At 39.8% G+C, this 21,888-nt stretch overlaps 1 protein-coding gene across 6 annotated transcripts in view; it reads left to right on the top strand.

The window, feature by feature from the left end:
- Positions 1–21,888, top strand: part of FARS2 (phenylalanyl-tRNA synthetase 2, mitochondrial) — a 255,388-nt gene that overhangs the window by 147,706 nt on the left and 85,794 nt on the right. For all 6 annotated transcript variants that reach the window (XM_068396120.1, XM_068396125.1, XM_068396121.1 and 3 more), the window contains one exon: positions 6,953–7,113. In XM_068396120.1, the coding sequence (XP_068252221.1) occupies positions 6,953–7,113 (161 nt within the window). The remainder of the gene's footprint in view (positions 1–6,952; positions 7,114–21,888) is intronic.

The following is a 21,888-nucleotide window of genomic DNA, read 5'->3' as shown; positions in this document are numbered from 1 at the left end:
TCAGTATGAAATGTTTTTATAGCTTTATGATCAGAATGCTGAACTACCACTGACAGATTTTGAAATTTAATGTTTTACATTTATTATGTGTATTACCTAGATCACACTAGGAAAGGAAGGACTATTATCCCAACCCCAGTTATAAGGCAAGGGATGCCTGTGATCATGAGGCTTTTCATGAGTTTCTTGCAAAGAATGAGTTTGTAGCACAGGAGTGTAGTTGTTAAATCATAAACCTTATCTGTCTATTATTTTTATGTATTGTCGAGCCAAGGAACCCCAGTCATGAGCCCAAGGGTTTTTTGTGGAAAGTGCTGTAGAAACATAAAATGCAGTGTCAGTCCCTGTCTGTAAAAGTTGAGTTTACTGTGCAGTGTCAGTCTTTCAGAGTAACCATGAGACTGTGCTGCTCTCAGCTGAACACAGTTTTTAACCTTTTAATATATACAGGTGTTCTGGCTGTTCTGATTTTTGAACAGGAATATCAAACAGATGCTAATAGCATCCCGTGCTATGACACATAAGCTGCTGCCCCTGTATCTGTTGAGGATGTCTTGAAGATTGTATCTTGACGATGTCTCTTGAAGATTGTATCATTTTGTGATAGTCTTTGTGTTCTTGTTCCTTGCTCTGCCTTTTGTTCTTAAAGAAGAGACCATTTTGTAAGAGACTAAACACTCAACTTTGGTATTGGTGAAATTTTGCCAAGAAGGTTGCATCTGGGGGCAATGAATATATATGGAGTGAATTTGTCAAGCTGTACTTATACCCCTGGAAAAAAAATGAGATTTGTAATTGAATTTTTGAACTGTACTGTAGAATTGGTCTTTCTGCCAAGTGTCAGCCCCTCATGTATTTCTTTATAGTTTTTATTTTTCTTTATATTTTTTTATCTCCCCAATGTCTAGGGAGATTTAATGGTATTAAAAGACCCAAAACCTGAAAATCCAACTTTGCCTGAATGAACAAAACTTTATGAAAGGAACCTGAATTTGCTTTTACATACACAGAACAAAAAGAGCAGTAGTGGAGCCCCACAGGCAGAGCCAGGGGAAATAGACCCAAGGAGGCAATTTATTTTTTTGCTCTGTGACATAAATTAGGACAGCAAGTTGCACTGTCCTTCATGGAGAATGTCCAGTCTTGAGATATCCAGGGGTAAAGGAAAAAAAACTCATCAACTAAGCAAGCCATTTGTTCAGATATGTAGGCTGAAGTACAGAGAAGAACGAAGACCATATACAGTAAAAGTGTTCGTAGTTAATGACTGATACCTTGTATTGCACTTGGGAGTTAAGTGGCTACTTTATCTTATATAACTTGAAAGGTTCAATGTTATTGCAGTGTATGGTTATGAACTTTGAAAAAATATCTGAAGTTTTAAGTAAGATTCTGTTTGGTGGTTTTATCATTGATTTTGTTGTGAATGCTTAGGAGGGCTTGCGGGAATGGGAGAAGTGGACTTGGGCAAAGATAGGAAGATGGAAAGGAGAAGGGGAGGAGGACTGAGGAATTCATAACTTCAGAAGCAGAAAGATAAAAAAATGGGAAACTAAAAGTGTCAGTCCGATGCGGGAAAAAAATAGAGAAAGTTCCTCCTTGTCATTGCTTTGGTTGGCTCTTTCCTCTTCTCGCTAATCTAGTTTTCCTGTCCTCTTCTGCTCTGGTCATCTACTTCTCCCTATCAGAAACGTTTCCCTCCCAGCTGTTTGGTCTGGTGAAATATTGGTAAAATGGTAGAATGTATGTTAATTACATATTAGGAGAAAGTTGAATCTGGTGGATTGCTTCCCTGAGTAGAATTTTTTTAAATAGACTGTTCCTTTAGTATACACCCAGCTATTTTGATTATGGAACAAAAATAGACATACATATTAAAAACTCAATCAAAGCCTTTAAAGTTCTTTTGCTTAGTTTTCAAGTGGAGTAAACAGAACAGATCAGTCTGACCCAGGAGACAAAGCTGTGGTCTCAAAGTGACTATTAGTGTTAGAAAATTATTCCACATATGAGATTTAGAAAGATAAGTTCTTTTTCTACAGAATAGGCATAATTGAATGTTTACTTCTTTTCTTGAGTTCTTGAGGAGTGGCTTACTTACCATGCATAGTCTGACAGCCAAGTCCTTATTTTAGGAGATAATTTAAACTGAGTTGCACACGGGAGCCTGAATGCATCGATTTAACAGAATTAGAGAATAATATGACAGTTTTGATTTTTGCTTTTGCTGAAGAGAGCTGTTCAGAAGGAAACTTCTGTAAGCTTTTTGGCCTCAGTTGCTTAACATCCCAGCCACCTGACCTTGCACTTTCAGAAGCTCTTCTATGTTAGACTGACACCTTAGTATTTTTTTTTTCTGTGTAAAACCTTTGACTCCCAACATAAGGGAGTTTTATCTGAACTAGGAAATAATTTTAAATGGCTTACTTTCAACATAGGTAAACATGGTTTACCTCATTGCTGTGGCCCTCATGTAGAATATGCATTCCTAGTCTCTAACAATAATATCTGTTTTTCAAAGCCTTGTTCATAATCTGTCCATGAATCGTGTAGAGCTCAAATGTGGTCATAGGTCTTTGTTTCAGGAATTTCTGGTGTTTTGGGTCAAGTCACATGTTCATTGTGTCTATAAGTTACTTTCTACATGGTTTAAAGCACTGCTTTGTTTTATAAAGCGTGACGTGTAGTCTGTGTATCCTTGAGAATCTGTTCACTCCTCTTCCCAACATTTTAGTTCCTGAATTTGCTCTGTTAATAGCCATGGTTTGGACTGAAAGCAGGAGATCAAATTCAGGTCCTTGCTTCTGGAACTCATCCCAGCTTTCAGCTACACACACTTTGGGTATATTAATTTTTGGGCATTTTGTGAAGAACATCTTGTATGCAGGCTGTTGTATGCTCCTGACTTTGCCTCAATCCAAGATCAAAATTTAATTTCTTTCACTTCTCCGTAACTGCTGAGTATAACAATTTGAAGACCCAATTTAGGCTCTATTGAAAGAAAGATTTCTTTATTGGCAGTTTTACAGGAATAGTGAAAATTGTTAAATAAAAGCCAGCATGAATATAAAAATAACTGTGACTGAAGTGTATAAGAAAAAAGTTTTGTCAACCTGTTGCTATCACTATGTTGCAAAATATGTCTTAAAACTCTTGTACAGTGCAAAATGTCTTGCCTCACATTCCTTGAGAAAGTAAACATTTCTGCCTGTGAGTATTCCTGAGGATTCAGTGGGATATAATCTGTGAGTTCTGACAGGTCATTATATATGCCTTAGTGAGGAATTACAAAGCTTCCCATCCTGGCTGATCAAATTTAGCTTTCATTTAACAATGTTTTTTGGAGAATGGCTTGATTGGTCTACACTTAAGTGTGAACTGATTCATCTGGACTCAAAGCTTAAGAGCAGGACAGATAGGTATGACTTCTCAAGGAAGGTAGGAACTCTTGAGCTCCCCTGTAAGACACAGCTGTGATGATGTAACCTTCTGGAGTCAGATCAGACTGTCTCAGCCCCCAGAGTGGGAAGCCAGTCAAAATGTTTTATCCTTTCCTTTTCCATCTTTGGCTACCTGACATGCAAAGCTTCCAGCAATTTTCTCCTAGTGGGTAGTCAAGTTTTTCATGTGAGGCAGCAGGAGCCTGGCAGCTTACAAACCTTTGAGGGACAGTTGGGGAAAGCTCGTATGTCAGGAAAGCTTTATCCATTGGGCTGTGTTATTTCAAGCAGTGATGCTATGATTGCCCCACCAGGTCCCTGGAATCTGCCATTTTGGCCAGGTCTCATCATCAGAAACTCAACCTGGTTTTTGCCACATTTAAAGTTATTCTGTGTTCATTCTTTCTGTCATGTTGACATTCACTTGACTTCTTCACATACTACTTAACAAAATTCAGTGTATTTAAACGTATATATGTGCTGTGAAAAGCTTTGTGTTGCTCTCCCTCAACAGAGTGGTTAGTAGCACGTTTAACTTTTAGGCTATCTGGTCATTTCCAGTCAGAAATAAGTTTAGGAGTGTGCTTTAGTCTTGTTGAGTTCCCCAGGGTAAATCTTCAGATGCTTTAAGTCAATCATACCTTTAAACGCTGCATTGACTTGGAGCTTTACAAATAGGAAGTTGGAGGAAAGATCAGAGACAAAATAAATGAATATGTAGAATGCAGTGGAGATTTGCCAGTGCTGATTTGAGGAGGAATTCTCGTTATCTGCATTTTCCTTTTTCTTTTCTTTTTTTTTTTTTTTTCTTCTGAGCAGAGGGAATTCTTCACTGATGTGGCTTTGGCTGCAGACACTGGAGAAGTTTATGGTCTGAAGGTTGATAATCGTACGATTATCCAAAAGACCAGTTCTGCGATTACATGTTTATTCATAGCTCAGATGACAATGCTCTGAGCTGCTAGGCAGATAAGTGGATGAATAATTTTCTTTGTCTGCTACATAGTGCAAAAAAGTGTGACGTGTCCCAGTCCTTAAAAACAAAAAAGAAATTGCCAGTATAAAATCAAAGCATTCATTGCAGAATTAAAATGCATAGCAAATCAATTAGGCATAAATATTGTACATTATCCTCAAAATGTGATCAAAGAGTCGCAATGAAAACCATTCTTATATCAAAATAACAAAAAAGCGCAAGTCTTAACTGTAAAGCTCTGCCTATCAGAATATATACCCGTTCTGCTGATATTCTCTCATATCCCTTTTTTTTCCCTGTCCGATCTACCAGTAATCATCAGTAATGTGGGGAAGGAGGATCATCATCCCCTATCATGTATACTTAAACGAGCATCAGTGAATTAATTAACACTGGTGCTTAACCTCGCATCTTTACGTTTCAGGTTTAATGCCTCTGTTGAGATTAAGAAGTGGCTGTTCAGAACCCTCACGGATATTGCTCCAGGTGCTCTTTACCTCTGGAGGAGGGAGTGAATTGTGCTAATCAGTCTGCAGAAATATCCATATGTATGTGAAAGTCTGGCACTTCTGAGATGAATAGGAGTTTTGCTGCTGAGGCAGGAGTTGATGATATAAGAAAGACAAACTGGAAGTTTGGGGAAGTAACACCATTGCGATGAATTCTCTTCCCTTCTTCATAGCCATAAAAAGATAATTTCTTTTATATACTGGAGTATGGAGAGAAACAGTACTTTCTGCTTGGAAAAGAAACAGTTTCTAGTTTATACTTAAAGTCAGAGCTCAAAATCTTTCCCGAACACAAATTTCAACACATTTTGTGTAGTCACTATTCTTTCTCTAAAAATAACTCAATCAACAGTAGCAAATTGTACAGTTCTTCATGTAAGGTAGCGTGGATTGTAGGTTTCCAAGGTCACGTTAGCTGTTGGTTGGTCTAAGCATACGAGTTTGAGCCGCTCTGCCATGAGGTACCTTTTGAGTTCACACCCAGTCCTCTATTTCTTAGGACTTCCACAATTCACTTGATAAACTGTCTGCTTTCAAAAGTGAGAAAATGCAAAATCTTGCCTATGAGCACATGAGAAAGGACAAAGCAAAATATCCATACTTCCCTGGGGAATACCGTTATAAAGTTGATCAAATTCCTGTGGCAGTGCAATACTGCTGAGATTGCAGATGAGGCACGAATGGGTTCTGCTGGGGACTTAGTATTCCTGGCTAATAGGCAGGTTCAAATTAATTAAAAGAATCAAAGTGATGACTGTGTATCTTTTCCCAAGCTCGTTATGCCTCCCTCTATTTAGATAGGACTCTGGACTGTTTCGTCTCGACATTGAACGTGACAGCATACCTCAGGATGTCATCAACGCCCAAATAACAGGAGCTATCTCCTTTCTAATAGCAGAAACAAGGGTCAGAAAGTGGACTTTTGCCTCCAGCCTCCTGCATGATGGTGGGGAAGCTGCCAAGTTCAAAGTTTTCAAAAAATTAGAGTTTAAATTAATACTGGCAGAGGCAGGTATGGCCTTGGCTAGCTGGATAGCTGTGAGATGTACAGTGATATATGACTCAGGAGCACACTGCCAGTGCTGACGGTGAAGAGTCAAGTCTGTCACACACACACGCATCCTTTCATCATAAGTGTGTTTATTTAGGCATTTAAGTTTTAAAAAGCTCTGAGCCTTTGCCAGAGCTGCTGGGCTCTCAGCTTATTTCAAAATCAGTAGGGTGATGGCTAAACATGGAGATGGTTCCTGATGTTGGAAAAGTCCCTATTTAACGACTCAGTGCTCCTGCCCCATAAGTGAAGGAAGGTATGAATATTTACTTTCCTGTCAGAAATGTTGTATCATTAATATCCGCACAGCTCTTCTATATTAAATATTCTTGTCTTTTTATATCTAGTGCCACATTAGAGAGACCTATGTATGTGGGCGCAGTGGCTTTTCCCAGGGGCAGCAGCCCAGGAGTTCCCAGGCTGGAGATGTGATGCTAGTGCAACAGTGCCTCACATCCCATTGCTCTGTTTCTTCCAGAGGCATCAAAAGTGGCAATTTTGATCCTCTCAAATGTTGGTAATGATGTTAATGCTGCATAGGCTTGGCCTGGTCTGACAGCCAAAGTTAAATATTCTGAACGGGAAATTCATGTTTACGTGTCTTATAAAACACAAGTGAGTCAGGTGCAAAGTGTTTAGCTCTAAGGATAGTAAAGGGAAGCGGTGTATAGCGTTATGCATCATTTCTCAAAGTCTCTTTGAAACTTTGGACACAAAGAGCCAAGAGTGTGGCTTTATTTTATTGACACTTTTGGTTCCTGCGCTCAGTGATGTGCCCAGTCTTGCTGTGGTTTTGATGGAAGTAGGATCTGTCCTGTAGCCTTTGGATCTTTCATTTGGCAGTTACTTGTAGGCTTTTCTGTCTTGCTACTTCACCTTTTTTTTTTCTTGGTAACTAGGTGAACATTTTATCAGCAATTTTTCATGTTGTGAACTTAAGCTCTTGAATTTTTATCTTTTTTTTTGTTTATTGCAGCTGGTGCTCAGGATAAAATTGGCTGGGCATTTGGCTTGGGTTTGGAGAGGCTGGCCATGATCCTGTATGATATCCCTGACATCCGACTCTTCTGGAGTGAAGATGAACGCTTCTTAAAGCAGTTTATTGTGCCTCACATTTGGCAAAAAATAAAATTCCAGGTAAAATAATATATATATGATAATTTTCTGTCAGTAAGATGTGTGTGTAGCCCTAGAAAATACGACATAATTAAAATTCTGTGCCATTAACAGATTAGGCTTTAAAGCAACATCTTTACAGCTATCATGATTCTCTGATATACTACAATAAAATCCAGCTTCTGATGTCATTTTTTTTTTAGCCAGATAATGTTGTGAGTTGGTGCCAATACCCAGTGAATATCTCTGTTCTGAGTACTACTTAAGCATATATTTAACTTCTAAATTTATCCAGAAAAGGGATTGATTTAGGCCTGTGTCTGATTTGGGTATATTCTTGAATTGTGTCCATAATTCTGTTTAATTATAAAAATGTGTTTGATACTGAGCGTTCAAATATTGTAATACATTCCCAATTTTTCCTGTTGTTTTCACTCTACGTTCATTGAAGTCAATGTCAGTTGTATTGCTAAACTTTGGCAAAATGCTTTGTGAATGTGCCTTGCCATCTTCAATATGTCAGCTCTTTCCTCCGGGTGGTAGTGGGGAGAAGAGTGCAGGCTCAGCTTCTATTTCTTTTGTAACTCCTCTACAGAGGTGGTTTTTGTAGTTGGCAACCTTGTCTTACTTTTTGTCGTTGCAAAGTAATCAAGCATAACTGGATCAAGTGGAAATGCTACTTCCATAATATTCTTCCGCATGAGCATGGTAAGGTTCAAGTCAGCTGGTATCACTGGTCTTTGGGGAAGTTGAGCTGACATAGCTGTGTAGGTGCTTGACAAAGTCTAAAGTACTAAAGCAGCAAAACGCTTTTTGCTGCTGCCTTTTACCACTTGCCTTGCTTGTTTGTGAACAGCTTGATTATGATTTTTAAGAACTGAAAATATGAAAGGGGAAACCAACAGTGATAACACTCAGATGATATTTGAGCAGTCTCCACATCAAATCAGCATCCATTTTTTAATTCATGGCAATTCTGGCACATCTTCTTTGTTAGAGTCAAAATGTCAAAATGGTGTTGGGGGGTGGGGGGGTTGGTTTTTTGTTTGGGTTTTTTTTTTTAGTGATACTGTCATTGGGATATTCAGATTGTAGTTGTCACTTACAGAAAGAAGACAGGTTTTTGCCAGTGTTCCTGATGATAAATCTGCCTGTAGGTTTCCCTGATCTTCTACAGAAGGTTTGTTCTTTTCCATAAGGAGTGCTCAAGTCTTCTTCTTTTCAGCCCGTATCTTTCTGATTGGCATTGCTGCTGAGGAGTACGGGTTGTGGCTTGGTTTATAAATTGCAATCTGATCTCTGATGGAACTAAGATGAGACTTCTTGCTTGCTTTAAAATTGTGGATCCAAGCCTCAAACTGATATTAGCAGTAGATTGGGTTTTTGGGGAAGGGCCCAGATTGTCAGAATGATATGGTCTGATGCTGAAGGTGAGCCAAAGAGAGGGCTGGGTGTCTGGCTTCTCTAAGTTGCATATAATTTTCATGTTCAGCTTCAGATAAAGTCAGGTGTAGTGAACCAGTATGAAGATAACAGAGGCAGAGGTTACTGCGGATAGGCTTAGAGGAAAGGACATGGTTTCTAGGAAGGTAAAAGTGAAAGAAATCTTTTTTTTCTTTTTCTCCCCCCCTTTTTTTTTAATTGGTGCTGTTTGGTAACCTTAGCTGAGCAGGAGTCACTAGGAGCACATGGTTTTGTACTGTTTTGCTGGGTAACTGTGTCATCAATAGGAGAGTGGTGATGAAGTTTTGGTAGGTCTTTTAAGCACCTCTTGCTGAGCAGCATTGGTTTCAGCTGACATTGGTTCAACTTGGAACAGGAGAAAAGTTCTACAACCCAGAACTGATGTTGTAGAGATGGTCATGAACTTGAGGCTTGCTGGCTGAAATACATTTTGAAGTAATAACATGAATCAGGAGATATGATGCAACAGGTGGGGAACTCCAAGGAAGAGAAATTGTTGGCTGCTACTGTGCTCTAACTTGGACCAAAGGGAAAGACCAGGGTGTTATTACTGGGCTATTAACTACTGCTTTATCACGTTAATGTGTTGGCAGTCATCGTATCCCAACAAACAGGCCAATGAAAAGTATGCAGATTGAGAGAATGAGTGGGGTATGCGAGAGGGGCAGCAGAGGTGGAAAGATGCATTATTTTGAGTCTTTCTCTCTTCTAAAGAAAGATTATGGCCAATGTTTTATAAACAGATTTTTCCTCTGATATCAAGCACTTCTTAGGGACCTTTTTTCTTTTTTTCCTTTTTTCCTTTATTTTTCCTTCCTTTTTTTTTTTTTTTTTTTTTTCCCTTTTAACACATACATACGCACACCTGATTTGGATGTCCCATCTTCAGTTTTGGTAGAATAATTCTCCCTAATTCTTAGTTTATATTTTTCAACTCTGTCTCTGAGTATGAGAGACTAGAGGTAAGCTTGGTTATTTGTTTAAAAGGAAGTCTGTATCCAGCTTTCATCTGGTATCTTACATTGAGTTTTTTCAAGCTCAATACTGTACATACTGCTAGTACATACTGGCATTGCTTTTTAAAGGGTTAATGACCCTTCAAATGAGAATACTGTGAAATAATCATTGGTGCTACTGTAAGATCTTGGGTGATGGGAGTTAATAAGCCAATTTCTTTCCTTCTGTTCTGTGCTATTTTTCAGGTATGCTGTAAAACCAAGTTAGCAGACATTCTGCACCTGTCTACTTTCTAAAGAATCATAATGAATCACATGGTTTATTCATATCATATTTGAAATAAAACTTTTAGCCTGTCTCCCACAGTTGTTGTAAGAAATCTTGATTAATATTAAAAAAGTGACAGATATTCTGCATGCAAGGCCATGCAGTATTTTTCAGCCTGACTGAGCTGAACCAAGACAGACCAGATGCTCTGAGAGCCTTTCATTACACAAATTGAATCCTGCAGCCTCGGAAGGCCTCAGTAAATGTCCATCCTTTATGTGCTTAACTGAGATAGACCTCTCAAACTTTGGATACTCCCCTCATCCTTTCTTATAATCTGAATATTATCCACCAACATAAATATTTTTCTTTCTGTTCGTTAAAATGTTCTTCAAATACATGAAGTCCACACTACATAGCAGTAACCTTTAATAATAGCTGGGCTAAATATACTCTTGTTCAAAAATGGAATTTAATTAAGAGTGTTTTCTTGGGACTTAAAGTATATGTTTTGTGCTTTTTAACAGCCTGAATGTGTCAGACTTTTTCCTATGTCATCAGTTCAATATGTGCGTGCAGACTTCAGTAGGTCAAAAAGCTGCTGGGAAAAGCTGACAGTGCTTGTACCATTGTGGTCACTCAGCACAGCAGTGTTAGAGTGCTGCTCCCCACAGATCAGATTATTGCATTGATGTGGATTACCGAATGGCTCTGGCTGTAATTTAACACAAGTCACAGCAGTGGGGGGGATCAGAGGCTGGTAACTTGCCTTCAATCACTTGTGTAGGGCTTCTGCTCAGGCTGTGAAATGAAAGGCTGAGGATGGACAGGGCAGGAAAGACTAAGCACCTGCAAGGCGTAACGTAATAAAACAAATGGCTTGGATCCGATCTAGTACACTGTGTTGTAGCTCTGTTCACCAGGGCTCTGAGCACAGTTGAGTGTAATCGCTTTCAGGTTCATGCTGAGCCAGCATTCTTCCAAAAAAACCCGATGGGTCCGTGGGCTGACAGCTCTCAAGAAAAGCTACAAAAATGAAATGACATCTAGGGAAGGAAGGCACTCACAGTTCAGGTGAAGTGTGGTGTGCCCAGAGGTGTTGATTAAGACAAATAGGCTCTGGCAGCAGGACAGTTCCTGGAACCTCCATCATTTCGCTGCCACGTCGAGCAAGTGGCTTGTCATGTCAATTGACTGCTGATGCATTCTCTCCTCACAAAGTCACTTTCATTTGATGCTGCTGGCGGCTGCTGCTGTTGTTGTTTTAAATAATTATTTATTTCGATTGCAGATGAGCCTTGTGGCCCGAACTGAGGTCAAGCAGAAGCATGTTTATGCTGTTCTAAGGGAAGCACTGGTACAGAGGGAACCTGGATCAGATTCCTAGCTACTCTGCAGACTCCCTCTGTGAGATTATGGGGGTTGCTTTCTTATTCTTTTCCTCACATCTGCGATATCTGTCATATTCTGCAATATCTGCAATAAGCCTAGCACCAGCTACTTTTTACCATCCCCTTCCGTTATCTCCAGGGGCTGCTGCTCCTTTGTATCTGCTGACACATGCAGTCTCTCCAAACTCAGTTCCTTCATAATAACCTGTTAGCTTTAGTACTCAAAATCATAGACTTTCTAACTAGCATCATTCTGATGGTGCCAGGATAGACAGAGCTCCTAGAGCAGCTCTACTGGGAGACCTGAGGAGCTGGTAACCTTTGGCAGTGGAGTGAGGAAAGCTGACAAGCAGCTTGAATTGACACTGTTCACCTCCTGCACAGCTGTGGCCAAAATGGTGTATGTGGCCCTAACCTAGGAGAATGTCTCTGCTTTGAAAAATGAACAGTCAAGGTTAGCAGAGATGAGAAAAAGTATATCTTCAGAAAGATGTAGTTGTGTGGAAAGAAGTGATTCATTATACGGGAAAGGAAATCAAAGTGGGCTCATCTTTCTCCTGTGCAAGATGGCAAAGGCTGGGCCTCACTCACTCCCATTTGCCTTTGCTCAGCGTGCCATAGGAATTAAGCCCCTACTCTAATGACAAAGGATTTATCCAGCAGCCCAGTTTGTGCTATTTGCTATGCATGTGAGCCCTCTTGTTCAGAGTTACACAGTGTAACTTTTTTACCTTACTGTGCACTTTTGAGTTTTCTGAGAGAGTCATCATCTCTGTGCATCTTTCCTATGCACATACCTGATTGTTGCTGGGAGACATATAGCTTGTCCTGGAGCTTTAGAAGGTGCTGAAAGTAAAATACACTGGCAGGTCCACGGGGAAGCTTTTACAAATTAAACCATCTTAGCCTATATCCTTTATTCCATGCTTGAGAAGGAGAGCATCTAATGTATAAGCCAGCCATTTCAACCAGTTTGATCTTATTACATTCACTGCACAGGGTGGGTCTGTCTGATCCATCACGAGTATGCTACTACATATAATTTATATTTATCTTCTTAGTCTGTGATTAGCTTTATTTTCCAATAAAAAAAGTAAATAGATTCACTGGCTGCTACATTTTCAGATATTTTTCATCAAGATTAGGTAACTCCATGCTTAAATGGTTATTCATTTATTATGTTTACTTTCTAATAGTGCATCTATTAGAGGCAAATACGCAACCATTAGTATGTAAATTTAACATGGATGTCTGAACAAATGAGGTACAGTCTCAACTGTGATTTATTGTCTAATTAGTTTTACTGTAATTGAAGATATATAATGTGTGTGTATGCATGTGGAGGTACAACAGAGAATAGATGATGGTGTAGCATAAACATTTTATTGTCATGACTTTGGTGAGGTTGAATTTCTTATGAGTGACTTACGTAGATCTTAAATGAAGGTCAATAAAAACTTTACAGTGATGTATATCATCTCAGGTTTGTCTGTATACTCTGCAGAACACTGTGAAACTCCTTTTTTTAGTGTTGGATAACCATGGAAAGAAGGCAAAAATATTTTCTTCATTGTGGAGATGCTGCACTAAGCTGCACGACTGGATTAGAAATCACTTGATCATCAAGTCTTCTCTCATCAGGATGTTATATCTCGTATCATTTGTAGCCAGTGCTGGTATTGAAGCTCTAGGAACCTGAGCCCTCTGGCCTCAGTCAGGCAAAGTACTGAAGCACATGCAGAGCTTTGAACTTGCGAGTAGTCCCATTTAAATCAATGGGATAGTTCCTGTGCTCAGTCAAACGTAACCTAAATGCCTAAATAATTTCAGGTCAGAGATCCCCATACTTCCTGGGATCCAACTGAGAGTGATCAGCACCTTGCAGGGCTGAAGCAGAGGAAACTTTCAAAATGGCTGTTATAAGCAACAAGAGTTTAATATGACAAACCACAAACTTCATTTGCAAAAACATTGATACAAGCCAGTTTTACTGATCAACACTTGGGTAAAGAAAGTCAACAAGCAAGCATCTGGAGAGTAAACAGGACTTGAATTCCCATTCTTAACTAAAGACAGACAATTGGCGGAAAACATGGGAAGGAAAGAAGAAAATAGGGGCTCAGAAATGAGGAGAGGGACAGTGCATGGACAGTCACATGAAACTGGATACAAGAAAAAACAAACCACAGAGATAAGACAAAGTAAGAGGAAGGTAGAAGAAAGAAGAGCTGTACTTTGGGCACTGGGGGCAATATCAAAAAGTCTGGGGGCAAACAGAGAAAGTTTAAACAAGAGGGGGAGGGGAGAAGAGGAGAAAGGTACAGAAAAGGAGAGTAGGTTTAAGGCAAAAAACTGTTGAGAATGATGCAAAAGTCTTTTTCTAAATCGATCAGAAAGTCTTCTCAAACTTTGTACTATACACATCTAGTCTTGATCTCCTTTTGAAAAATCAAGAAGTATGAGTGACCACAAAAATTAGGACTACAAGCCATCAAAGCAATTCTGTACTTTAAAGTAGTATCATCTGTCTTGGGGTGGGAGTGGAGGGTGGTGTTGAAAACAAGGAATGTGTTGTCTGAGAGTAATGATTGAAAGAGTAATGATTGAAACATTTATAACAGCTCTCCAAAACTCAGGCATACCTCAAAAACAGATGAGAAGTGATAAAAACTGGTATATCCAATGCTATCCTAATTTAATTTTGTGGACTTTTAAGTCCAGGTCTAAAAAAAAAAAAGCTGTTTACATACCAGTGAACTGCAAATCAGTAATATAGTGTCTTTTCCATCATATGATATAGTCAACAGATGCTTAGACATGTATGCAGTTTCACTGGAGCACAACTGGACCTGTATGCTCAGCCTTTCAAGGTAATGAATGCTCCAAACACATTCAGTGCTTTCTTTCTCTGGCTATTCTTCACTTTTTATTTCCCCAAGTAAAACCTGAGTGAGGATACTTACCGCAGCTACTGGTTCTATAGACTGTCTGTCTCTTGTTTAAAAGAGAGGTTGTGTCTGCCACTGTACAGAAGTGCAGATATGTAAAGATGTTGAAGACTGTTACCTGTATTAGTTCAATGTGCTAGGTACAACAATACGGGAATCAAAGGAGTACCCTGTCTTACCTTCCCACCACATCTCTACCTTGGCATTCATTCATCTTCATAGTCTTAGGATCTAAGGCTAATTCAGGGTGGAAGGGACCTCAGGAGATCTGTAGGCCCACCTCTTCCTCAAAGTGGGGTCAGCTCTGAGGTCAGGCCAGGTTTCTCAGGACATTATCCAGCTGGATCTTGAAAACCTCCAAAGATGGAAACAGCACAAGGTTTTTGGACAATCTATTCCACTGCTTGACTATCCTCATGGTCAAAAAGTTTTTTCTTATATCCATTCTGAAATTCTCTTGTTTTGACTTACATCCATTGCCTCTCATCCTCCCACCATGCATGGGAGTTAAAAGTCTTGTTGATGGCCACATTATATGTACTTGCAGGTTGCTATTATGTTCCCCTGAAGCTGTCTCTTCTCCAGGCTGAACAAACCCAGCTCCCTTAGCCTTTTCTCACAGGGCAAGTATTTCAGCCCCTGATCTTGGTGACCCATTGCTGAAATTGCTCCAGTCTGTCAATGTATGTCAATCCTGTACTGGGGGGCCAAAACTGGATGCAGTACTCTAGATGCGATCTAATGAGCACTGAGTGAAGGGGGATAATCACTCCCCTTGATCTGCTGACTCTGCTCATGTTGATACAGCCCAGCATGATCTTGGCCTTCTTTGCTGCTAGGGCACGCTCATGCCCAGTAGCTGTTCACAGGGAGCCCCCAGGTCCTTCTCAGCAGAGCTGAGTTCTTCTCTTTGCATGTTTTCTTGTTACCCCTTCTGCGGCTTATCAAGGAGATGTTGCTTTTCTTCACTGTCAAGGCTCTTTATAGCCTGTTCTTACCTAGCAGCTCTTAGTCCTTATGCAGAAACTGATGCCTGCATCAAACTGGACAGTGATTTCAGCATTTCTTACCACTTGTTAAATGCCTGTGTGAGCATTTTGGGTTTTCTCTGATATTGCTTCTCACATTGGGGAGGAGCTCACTGTGATGTCCACTTTCCTGTTCTCTTTCAAACCTCTCCTTCACAAACTCCTGATTTCCTGCAGTACCTACCAAAACAGCTGGAAGCAGGTGTCTGGGGTGGTGATGAGCTGTGAGACTTGTCTGTCATTTTGATGAGTGTCATTTCATGGTTCCAGTGGACTCTACCTGCAGCCTTCATCTGCTTGTCATTCCTCATACAGTTAGCATGTCAGCTTTTAGGGGCAGGAACCATCACTGGACTCCACATTTTGATTCTGGATTTGTGAAAACGCTTAGTGTGCCGGAACCCAGGCCCCATGACTAAGGCTGCACTGAGATGATATTACTGAAACTCTTGGTAAAACTAACCACTGACAGGGGATGTGGTTCCCAGTGATCCAGCTGCTACCCTTTGGGCTAATACCGATGATGCAGCTTTTCACGCATACCCTGTTTCAATCCCTTCGCCCACCCACTGCAGTCTAGTCTTACTGATAGCCTCCCATTGAACCTGGACAAATCAGCAACACTTCAGTTCCTTTCTGCTTGTACTTGGGAAAATGTCAATAGCCTTTTGTGCTTAGATTAGTTAGTGATATTTGTATTAGTAATATCTCCATCTGTTGTCTGCTGAAGTACTGAAGTGTGAAGCAAATTCATGTCATCCATCTAGCAGCCACCTTGATAATAGTCAGATGTACAGAGAAGCCTATGATATTCATTAGCAAAAACATAGCTCTTTTCCTCTCCTTCACCTATGTTCCTTGAAAATACTTTAAATAAGTCTAGTTTGTTTTCACAGTCTTAGAATATTTGAAAACTCTCATGTTCACCTCCGTTATCACATGCCAATAGCAGATTTGGTCTTGCTGGTGGTAACTTGAAGCAAAATAGCTGGTTTGAGATATTCTTTCTGAATGTTATGAGTTTTCTACTTTGTACATAACTGTCCCAGTTGGAATTTATTTAGAGTGGAGGGAGTATGTGTGTATATGTATATAGATGTACAAAGAGCAAAATATTTCATCCTTTCAGTTTTCTATGCTAACACGCAGTTAAATCACCAATAGAGTTTTTATGACATGGCAGGTAATTCTAAAACGTGGATGTAATTATGTATTTATTTCCTCAAATTCCCAGCTATGTGGGAGGTCCAGGGCTTTACTAACGAACCTAGAGAGTGACATGGGGGTTTTGGGAGCTTGCAATGTGAAATACCAGTGTGTCCACCTGGAAGATGTCCTCTCTTTTGACTGCAGGTCCAATCAGAGACGGCAGTTGAAACTTCTCTCCTTTTGAAAGATTTTGGTGGGTTTGTGACTGCTCTGTACCGCTTGTTTGCAGAGCCTTGGTTCTCACACTGTCAGGATGAGAAGCATAATTTTTTGTTCTTTCCCGTGTACCAATGTTTCCATGTACTGTTCTGCTCTCCTGTTCCAGTTGTACCACAGCATCTACTTAGGTGGCTATACTGTGAGGTGGATCAGGGACCCGTTTTCCTCTGTATTTCCTTAAAGCCGTTATAAGTTCCCTGATCCACTTCTCAGTGTTGGCCCATGCCCTCAGCACAACTGAGAAGACAGCACTTTTCTTTTTGGAAGCAGGATAAAACCAGAAGGGAAAAATGAGAGGAAAAAAACCTGTAAGGTGGCTTTGCCACTGGATAGCATGCCCCAGCACTGTGGCCTCCATGCATAAACAGCACAAGGGAAAGGTCATGGATCAGTGAGGGAGGTGAGAAGCCTGGGTGGAAAAAGGAGCCTTTGCTAGCTGGGAATCTTCTACCTTTTCCTTCCGTGTACCTTGGACATCCAGAACCTCAGTCCTGGAGGAAGAAAGGAAGGAATCCAGAAGTAGTTGAAAGAAAAGTCACGGACTAGAGAAGAAAGGCCAGAGTAACTTGGATGAAGACATACAGCTGTTCTTGTTGAAAGTTTTTTGTCACAGATTCCAATGGTGGCATCCCAAGTGAAACACAACTGTGCAACGCTCATGAGATCCAAAGGCCACTGAGTCTGTAGATGTGTCCTGTGGATTTCAAACTGGGCTCTCCATATCTTCCCAAACAGATGTTTGCTATTGTCCTTCCATGCAATTAATGTGAAAATACTTTCACATAAAAAAAGGAATGTTCAAAAACAAATGAAAGACTCAAGATCACTTTTTTTTTTCCTCCTGCCTCTCTCTGTAGTCTGGAGAGTTGGAACAAAATAGCGGAAAACTAGCTTCTCACAAGTCTTCAAGAGTGATAACATTCATAGTGTATCTCATGAAAGGTTTTGGCAAAAGCAAAAGAAATAAAATGATGCCTCAAGAATGTCCATCTCGTGTGTGGCTGAATTTAGAGCATGTTGTTAGTTTAGAGGATATAGGTGAATATGTAGAGAATGTAGGATGCCCAGCAGGTGTGTCATCAATACAAGTGAAAGAGATTCCCAGCAACTGGGAACAGACCACCCGGGACTTCCTCCCAATTTGTTTTTAAACAAAAAGGAGCAACTGTAGCTTTGACTGAATTTTAAGCTCACCCCAACATGATATAAATAAAAAATGAGTTTCCAGTTACGAATGTTGCTTCAATGTACAGTTAATGTCAGTAGAATCATTTTGCTGCTGATGTCTGTTTTTTTGTAGGCAAAAGCCAATGCCACCCAGTCAAAGTACACCTGATACTATTTAAATGATTACTTAGCAAAAAGTGCAATAAGCTTCAAAAAGCGTATGTTACTATGGTTTGCTCTTGTCTCTGAACCTTGTGTATTTGCAGTTTGGCTGGCTGAGGCTCTTTAAAACAAATAGCTCACAGATGAGTAATTCTGCTGCTGAATATATCAACCAATCTTTATTGCAACCCAAATGATGAAGTATAATGGTTATACGAAATGCTTAAATAAGCCATGGAGCAATTTCCAGTAGTGATACATATACTGAAACCCACATTAAATTAGTATTAGGTGAAGGAGTAAACCTGGAAATCTAAAATAACAATAGGTTTCGTATTGGTTATCTGAAGCTATGAGAACCAGCTGCTGGTGGTTTCAGCAGGAATCCACAGACGTTCAGAGCTTTCAGTCTTACTGTCTACAAAAGTATGTAGCTAGTAAGGAGGGTAACCCTTACACTTTTGCCAATATTTTTCAAATATTGGCTTAATTACAGTGTGGTGAATAGAATTCTGGCTAGGAGGATGGCCCAGTAACTATCTTGACTTTAGTCTTTGTCCCTGACCTGACAAGTGACTCAGTTTCCCTACTCAATAATTCTGTTTTCCATGCTGTTTACAGTTGTAATTGTCTTGTACCTCCTGCCTCAGCATGTCTTCTCCAATACTATCCTAGGGTGGAAAGTTCTTCAGGACAGGGGCTATTGTTTTGTGCTCCGTCTGCCTAGTGGGACCCCGGTTTCTGACTGGCAATCCTAGGTAATTTTCACAATCTGAATATTTGCATGACTACAGCAGGATTAACTACATCTTTGTGAGTGTACATTATGCATTTGATGTAAGAATAAACTCCTGTTTAAAATGTGCCTAAGCACTTATGCTGTGCAAGTGTGTGTCTTCAGAGATACACTTATGTACTGGTATACATACCCAACCACAGAAATGTAAAGGGGGGCAAAAAATGAGAGAGGTCTTGACACCAGTAGGAAATATTCTCCAGTTCTTTTTACCAGTTTTGGATAAAAGGATGGATTTTATCATAGATGAGTTTACCTGACAGCTGTTTTAGCATTTGTGCCAATGTTTTACATTAAAAGATACACCTTGCACAGAGCTTTTGATATAGTGGTCTCTAAAATCATTCCTAAACCCCTACAGCCATCATCTGCATCACGATTAGCCATTGCAGCTCAGCTGTAGAGTGGCCCTAGGAAATGAGGGCTGAGGAGAAGTCTGGGTGCATGTGTGCGTATGCGTGAACAGGAGCACCTTTTGAAGTACATGCTGTTAACAAAAAAAAACCCCTAATTTTCAGCTACTACTTCTCTGATCAGAATATGAATTAGGCTGCAGAGAATAGCCAAACAACAGAAGGCACAGTCGGGAAGAACCGTATTATTCTTATCATACCCATCCTCAGTTACCTTCATCTTGCTAGTGTGAGAGACACATGGACCATAGTAGTGACAGCCTAAACCAAAATGTGGCAAGTAAGTAATGCTTTGGGGTGCATATGCTGCAGATGATGTGTTTTTGCAATTTTATGGAAAATTATTAATTTATGGAAATTAATAATGGGAAGAAATCACCTCTTTGAGGCTTGCATCCTCCTGCACATGTGTTAAATCCACTTTGCATAATTATTCCCACGTGTAACCTGTTCTCCTAAATCAGCAATAGTGAATCCATTTTCTGATTCTTGTAAAATAAGGAAAGGCATTAAAGAAATACCTGTTCTGCACAAGGATTCTGCTTGTAGAAGTTTAAATGTTCTTTACAATTTGTCATTTCATACTTTTTGTGCTTGATCTCTTTTCGGCTTATGGCTTCACTGTAGTTTTCTAAGTGTTACTCTTTTAACAAGAGTATAGCTTTTGGGATGCTCAGAGTCTGCCTGAAAGGAAGAATTAAGGGCTTTTCTCCCTCTTCTGAGTATTGGACAAGGAAGTAGAGCCTTTCATTTCTGTTTCTCTCTAGCTTACCTACTGTGCTTTAAAGTTACATACTGTTTTCAGCTTGCTACACTACCCTGGTGTTTTATTATTGGTTTTGCACTTTGGAGGTTGTGATTTGTATGAATTTAGTACTTAAGGGGTCAAAAAGTGAAGTTGACTACTCTGGAAACTAAAGTACTGGATTTCACCAAGAGTCATTGCAAATCAGGCAGTTTCCCCGAGTGAAGAAGAAAACTCAGCTATTTTAGTGGCACTGGAAATCGTGAAGAATATTTCAAAACCACCAGTAATCTGCTCAGGTAAATTGCTGTATGTGGCAGTTGGGATCTTTTATTTCTGAGGGAGCATAGATTTTTATGATGCAGTATCTACAGTAGCATTTCCCAGATGATACAGATTCTCTCGTAAGTCTGAGAAGTGTAGAAAGATGAGGACATTCCTTTGTAGCATAGCAATGTCCAGGGCATTGTGTGAAGTTGTACCTGGCCAAGAAATACTAAGCATCATTGCCGTTGTCTTGGAAATCTATATGCTTTTTAGGAGGGAGAGAGAAAAAAAAAATACAGCTTGTTAGGCAGGAAGAAGGACTTTTTCAGGTGTTACTTGTGCCTCTAAGATTTGTGATGCCAGCTTATTTTGGTGTAAGTCCTATTCAGGTATTCTGGAAATTCTGCTATTTAAATAATAAACTCTCCAGAATGGTGGATTTAATGAGCAGAAAAGGAAATATAATCAACAGTGCTTTATATGTGATTTCTCATCTAAGGTGAAATAAAATGTTGGGTGCAATTTGTTTCCATTGTTACGCTATGTATTTGGAAGAAATACATCTTCATCTTGCTGCAGTCTTTTTCCAAATACTTGCATTCTTTATTTAGATATAAATCTTTTATATGAATTGTTGATATGTGCAGTATCTTACCCCACTGAGCTATTTATCTCGGCATTATTATTAAGCATAATGAGAAAAAACATACAAACTAACTCAACAGAAAGGAGGAAACCTGACTTCTGAGCATGGCAAACACTGAATGCCTGCAGCAACCAATGCTTTCTCCAGGAATTGCAGGTGCTCAGCACCACTGAAGAAGAAATTCTTAGCATCTGCTGAGAAGTTGGGTTTCTGCTGACTCATACCAGTTTATCGCCTGTTCCTTGCAGGTACGGTAGATATTTTTAAGAAAAGTGCAGGACTGGTACATACAGTCTTTATTTGTTGACAGTTTGTTCTCTGAGGTCTGTGTCGTCTTTGCCCTTTTTACCACTGCTACAAAAAAACTGATAGAGTGATTCTGCCTGTGGGGCAGGAGATTTGGGTAGGAAGGACAGACAGAATATGGACAGCCTGTGCAAAAGGCAGTCCTAAGTGTTGATTATTAGTTTTGATGTGAGAATTCACTTTACCATTTTGGTGATTCCAAATCCACTGGATTCCTTCCACAGGACACAAACTGGCTTGTTTTCTATGTGACACCACAACATAATAAATAGGTTGTCCCATCTGTTCCCCTTTGTGTCACGACAGTTCTCTGATAGCAACTGCTCAAATGGAAAAGTCATACCAGAAAAAAAGCATTTCTTGGCTTTTAGTTGTCTTGCAGTGATATATGTGAGTTTGAAATGGGAGTTTAGCGCAGTGAAACCAGCTATCTCAGTAGGCCATCAGCTGGGAGGTTGGGGAAGAAGCATAAGGAGAATGTGTATTTTTCCAAAGTAGACCTAGAACTGCTATAGGAACAAGTAAGGCTTCTTCACCCTGGTGCTTTCAAAAGGGGCTTGTAAGAAGCTGAGATGTGGAAGTGAGTAGTAGAGAGACATCCCTTTTGATGGTTCTCCCTGAGAGTCCTATCTGTTCTGTGGGAATGAGAAATTATATTTGACTAGTCAAGAACAGATCAGAGAGGCTATCACCAGTATTTAGGAATCATTTATATTTATCTTTTGGTGGTTTTTATAATCAGATCACAAGTGGCAAGGCATACCCAAATGCCCAAGTGCATGGGTGTCTGGAAATATCTCTGCTATGTACA

Source organism: Nyctibius grandis, chromosome 3 (assembly GCF_013368605.1).
Source record: "Nyctibius grandis isolate bNycGra1 chromosome 3, bNycGra1.pri, whole genome shotgun sequence".
Taxonomy (NCBI): Eukaryota; Metazoa; Chordata; class Aves; order Nyctibiiformes; family Nyctibiidae; genus Nyctibius; species Nyctibius grandis.
Note: the sequence above shows the minus strand (reverse complement) of the source record. Positions and strands in the feature narration are given on the sequence as shown.